The following is a 5,836-nucleotide window of genomic DNA, read 5'->3' on the forward strand; positions in this document are numbered from 1 at the left end:
TTATGACGCCCACAGACTCAGCCATTGTTCCATTACTGATTTCACTAAACTTGCATATGACCAGGTTCACTCACAGGAAATGGAATCTTATCGCAAATCTACCACAGGTCTTACACTTGAGAACATTCCATTTGGTTCATCCACAGTCTTGTGTGACACTTCAACACGCCCCATTCTTCCAACGTCATGGACTCGACAAATTTTTGACCAGATTCACGGTCTCTCCCACGCCGGCGCACGGCTCACACAACGCACCATCAGTCAACGTTTCGTTTGGCATGGGATGAAAAGAGACATACGTAAATGGTGTAAAGAGTGTCATCATTGTCAATCTTCCAAAGTGCATAGGCACACCCGAGCACCACTTGTCGACCGGCCACTACCAACGAATCGATTTAGTAGCCTCCATGTTGATCTCGTTGGACCACTACCCATCAGCCAAGGTATGACTTACTTGTTTACAGTCATCGATCGCTTCACGAGGTGGCCAGAGGCAATTCCTCTTCCAGATGCTCATGCTTCTACCTGTGCTCAAGCTTTGATACACCATTGGATTTCCCGATTTGGTGTTCCTGAAAACATTACTTCCGACCGTGGCGCACAATTCACATCGGCACTTTGGACAGAGTGCAACAGGTGTTTGGGCATCAACGTCAACCGAACAACCGCATATCACCCTCCAGCAAATGGGATGATTGAACGATTCCATCGCCAACTGAAGGCAGCACTGAAAGCCCGGACCACAGGCACAAACTGGTATTCGGAGATACCCATTGTGTTGCTGGGGATTCGTACATCCTGGCGAGAGGACTCTGGCTGTTCCCCCGCTGATTTAGTCTACGGTTCAACCCTTCGTCTTCCAGGAGAGTTTTTGTCGTCGACTGGTCCTGAAACATCTACACCAAAGTCAGAATTCGTTCAGCGGCTACAAAACACAATACGTTCCATGAAACCACCACCCCCCCCAAGTTTCACGGCCAACAGTCCACATATGTGCCATCCAACCTGGCATCTACTGGTTACGTTTATGTGAGAATTGACTCGCACAGACATCCGCTCCAGCGTCCATACGACGGCCCTTATCGGATTATTGACAAAAGGGACAAATATTTCATTTTGGACATGAAAGGTCGCTCTGAAAAGATTTCCATCGATCGACTAAAAACTGCACACCTCTCACACTCAGACACTAACATCAGCCACACAACAGCCAACCCAAAACCATTGACATTACCTCATTCAGATGACACGCAACTGAAACGCGTGAATTCGACCCCTGTCACGGGACGCCTGGCGACAACTCGATCAGGTCGAGAATCTCGGCTACCACCAAGATTCCGCTGAACAACTGTTGCGCCCCGCTGGGGGAGGGGTAGTGTGGCGACCAGTTATGTCGGTGCTTCGCACGAACATTTGTCTTACATTTTAAGCACTACGACGCACTTCTATTGTATTCAATGTTTACTTCCGTTTTCTTAGTCTTGTACGGTTCGTCCTCTGATCCATACAATCAATCCAAGTTCTATCCACTATTAAACGTTAGCAATAATCTATACACGGATTTTGTTATTACTTTATTGTATCATTACTGACTATTTCTACAGGATACCACGTGTCTATGAATTTAATCACAATCATATCGGTAATTGATCTCCTCTCTATAAAACATTACTTTGAATCGGTCAATGAAACCAGCCTATTTCGTTTAATAATTGACACTGTTCCAAAGTGTTACAATTTTAGTGATTAACAAGATTTTGAACCGGTCTACTTTCATATTTTGTATTGTGTAAAAGAAATAAAAATTAAAGTTTTCCATAACCAACCTCATAATAGACCAACGTATAAGATTGCATGAGATGTCCCGTATTGTCCAATATTTAAGACTGGGGAAGTCAATAATTCAAAATAATAATATTCCAATTTATTTCCTATGGCGCTTTTTTAAATAATGTTTTGATTTTGATTATTGTCTTTTATTTGCTGTAGGAATTTTTGTATCCATTAAAATCATTCTAATTCTACCATCAACATTGTTCTACTCGATCTACCTTTAAAAACTTCCCTTGCGGTTCACCCACAAATATTGTCTTTCTCCTCAACCTGTCGATTAGAAAAGTTACAAATGTACAGACACAATGTTGTAAAAGGTCACTCTCAATTTTATTTTTCTCTGATTGTGAGTCTACCAATGACAACACCACCACGAGCTAAACATTAAACAATGGAAAGAGTTTTATATTGTCTTGTTTAAATGATTTTAAATATGTAGGAATTTTTATTTAAAGAATCTCACAATTATGAATTTTCATAATATAGGTGTAATAGAGTCAGACAACCGGGTAGTTGATGCCGACGAGTGGAGTCAAGACAACCGGGTAGTTGATGCCGGCGAGTGGAGTCAAGACAACCGGGTAGTTGATGCCGGCGAGTGGAGTCAAGACAACCGGGTAGTTGATGCCGGTGAGTGGAGTCAAGACAACCGGGTACCGGGTAGTTGATGCCGGCGAGTGGAGTCAAGACAACCGGGTAGTTGATGCCGGCGAGTGGAGTCAAGACAACCGGGTAGTTGATGCCGGCGAGTGGAGTCAAGACAACCGAGTAGTTGATGTCGGCGAGTGGTAGTGGTAGACTTGGCAGAGTGTAGAGGCCGTGGGAGTGGATGGATTCGGTCCTGAGGTCGATTTAGGAGTTCCAGACTGTAACTGCGGGGGTGGTGCTCAAGTGAGGAAGATAGATCAGACAATGAAGTGACAGTTTAGTACTACTAGTACTGATATTGATAGTAGCATGACGTCATGTGTCAGAAGTAGAAGTAGGAGTTGATTTCATGTGCGAAGAGCACTCACCACAGTCAAGTCCAGAGACACCATAGTCTACCCGATTCCTAGCGCATCCACTCCAGAGTAGTGGAGGCGATCAAACAACAAAGGCCAGGATGTATAATAATCAGTCTTTATTCAAGAACAATGGAACAGATCATTCTTTTGTATCGTATTCTTTTCTTTTTTTTTTTACCCAGACTATCCTATATAATGACCGTCTTAATTAGCACCCATTTTTTTGTTAGGTTTATTATAAAACATTTTCAACATGTTGTGGGTAGATAGTAGCAGTAGGATGGTTTTGTTTCATTTACTGCTTCTGTATCGTGCATTATCTATCGGATTCCTTTATTTATTTTTTTTATTTATTTATTTATTTTGTTAATAAAAGGATGAAATAAAAGATTATTTATGTTCTCTGAGGTGTTCATGGAGGGTGAGTGGTTAAATGGGCAGTTAGGTGATAGGTATATTGGGTTGGTAGTTTGTAATTTTATTAACTTTTAGACAATTATACAATAAAATAGCAGAGCACGGTTAGATGTGGAGAGGAGGTAAGTTGTGATGTTCTGATTGGTGGATCGCAGGGAGCCTGAACCAATCAGTTAATCACTTTATTGGGTGATTAAGAGATGTGGAATGTTGTTTAGAGAAGTTGGATTGAGACTGATAGAGGTTTAAATTGGAGGGGGGGGGGGTTGGATTCTGTGGGTTTGATTGGTGTACCTGCAGCCTATCAGCTGGCCGGAATGTTTCGAAATTCCATAATATGGGATTGTAGTTTTGGTTATGTGCACGGGGGTGATAGACATATTGGAAGAGAGGTTAGGTTTAAGTTTAAAGTTGGTGGGTGAGGGGGGGGGGGGGTTCTAAACTGTTTTAATTGGCGGGGTGTTGGGTACGAGGACCAATCGCCTTGCGGGGTTATTAATTGGTCTGTGGTCGGTTGTTATTCTTGGGCTGTTGCTACATTATGGGGATATATTGAAATGGTAATGAAGGTGGTTATGTTTTAAAGAGAAACTTTTTTATTAATTGTTAGTAGGTAACCTAATCCCTTGCTCCCTAAGGAGTCCAAGAGTGGCCTCCCACTTTCCCGCTCTCATTCGCTGCTTTAACTACTGTGCACGTGGTCTCTCCTATGCAGCATTGGTTATTATATTACACTATGAACATGGTTGAGGATTTCTTTTAAATTAGAGTCGCGGGGGGGGGGGTCGTAACTGTGGGCTAAAATGTACTTTTTTTTTAAATTAAAAATTATTTTTGTAAAGTTATTTTTATATTCCGAGTCGGCCGCGACTGATCTCGTCCATATACATGAGGTCCACGACAGTCTAGGCGCCACAGAGCAGCTGTTTCAGGCGGGTGAGGCGGGGCCAGACCCCTCCGGCATGCTGCACGGCATACGCATTGCCCCGCGCCGTCTTTGTCACGGACCATTGCGCCAAATTCGCCGAGGCCGCATCGAAAGCTTTCGATTTATTGTTATTTATTATTTATTAATTTATTTATATCGTATTAACACTGATGTGTCACGTCTTTTCCTCGAGTGTTTGTTATTATTATTTTGTTGGGTTTAGTATGAGTGGGGATTTTTGGTTGGGGGGAGGGGGGGGGGGGCGGTTGTTATGTTTTATGTTAGTATTCGTATTATTAATTGGTTTTATTTGCCACATGATCTTTTTTTATGACATTCTTGTAAATTATTCTAACACTGGTATTGGCATGTCTCGACGATTTACCAGAATCGTCTATTTGGAATGAATAGAATTATTATAAAAGAATCCGTGAAGATTTTGAACCTCTACATAAAAGTTAGGGAACACAAGGACAATCGTTCAAGGGTAAGAAATACATCCTGTTTGAAAGTCAATGAAAATTTTTGTTTTACTTTTTTTTTTTCCTCTTTTAAAACTGTGTTGAGGTTTTTTTTTTATTAAGAAATGTTTTTCTCAAAATTGATTTTTTATAAAAATGAAAAAATTTCAAAATTCTTTTAAAAATTTTTGCTGTTGGAGTTTTTGTTTTTTATTAAAGAGAATGATCAAAATTTGTAAACTGACAAAACTTTTGGAAACGTTTTTTGTTTATTAATGAGAATGATCAATTTTGTTAACTGACAAAACTATGACGTTTTGGTTTATTAAAGAGAATGATCAAATTTGTTAAATGCAAAAAATAAGTTTTGTGTTTTTTAAAAGAGAATGATCAAAATTTGTTAAACTGAAAAATCTTTTATTACGTAATGCCCAATCGTTTTACTGTTAAACCCCATTTTGTATTTTTTAAATTTCGTTTAATACTGTTTGGAAGTTTGGTGAAATGTGTTGTGAAAAGAGTTCCCAGAATATCGATGGTTGCGGTTTGGATACGATAATTAATAATATCTCGTATCGTATAGTTTGGAAGGCAGACGAGTTAGATACAAAATCGTTTAGAAATGTTATCAATTGAGTTCCCCGAAATGGGTGGCTGTGTTTTGGAGACGACATAATAATAACGATAATAATATCCCGCACTGTTTGGAGGGCATGGCGAACTACACATCGCTCAAACATCCTGGTTTATACACGTCTTCATTTATCATTGACCAGTACCACATTTTCGATTTTCGACAATTTGGAGCGACAGACACGATTTTAGTTTACTATATTTTGGGGCAATTGAAATTAGGATTGAATTAATTGACTTTGTCTTGGAAAAAGATTATTGTAACTAAGGGCCAGAGATTTTGATCTGGGCAAATTTTGAATCAAAGCATTGGTCTGTCCCCGCAGTTTTTTGCGGCCGCAAATTTCACCCCTTGACCGAAGAAAGCCGCAAATTTTCATTTGGCCAAAAAAGCCGCAATTTTGTCGTTTTTAGGCTAAATTGACGATTTTTTTGTTTTAAAAAGAACACAAAAGTATGAAAATTTGTGAAAAGATGGCGACTTTCAATGCTAGTATCCAAAATTGGCACTAAATAACGGACAAACATGTTTTTCATGATTTTTTTCCTGTTTTTCA

The 5,836-nt window shown here is 39.9% G+C and overlaps 1 protein-coding gene across 1 annotated transcript; it reads left to right on the plus strand.

Annotated features, from left to right (window-relative positions):
* Positions 1 to 445: 445 nt before the first annotated feature.
* LOC144961734 (uncharacterized protein YagA-like) lies at positions 446 to 1,642 on the plus strand (the record flags this gene model as incomplete). Its single annotated transcript, XM_078894831.1, has 2 exons — positions 446 to 906; positions 1,605 to 1,642. Coding segments are annotated over exons 1-2 (499 nt in total), but the record flags the coding sequence as incomplete, so codon positions are not given.
* Positions 1,643 to 5,836: the final 4,194 nt, after the last annotated feature.

The sequence above is a fragment of the Berghia stephanieae genome, unplaced genomic scaffold, assembly GCF_034508935.2.
Source record: "Berghia stephanieae isolate SIO BIC M18660-M18661 unplaced genomic scaffold, UCSD_Bste_1.3 scaffold3889, whole genome shotgun sequence".
NCBI classification, from domain to species: domain Eukaryota; kingdom Metazoa; phylum Mollusca; class Gastropoda; order Nudibranchia; family Aeolidiidae; genus Berghia; species Berghia stephanieae.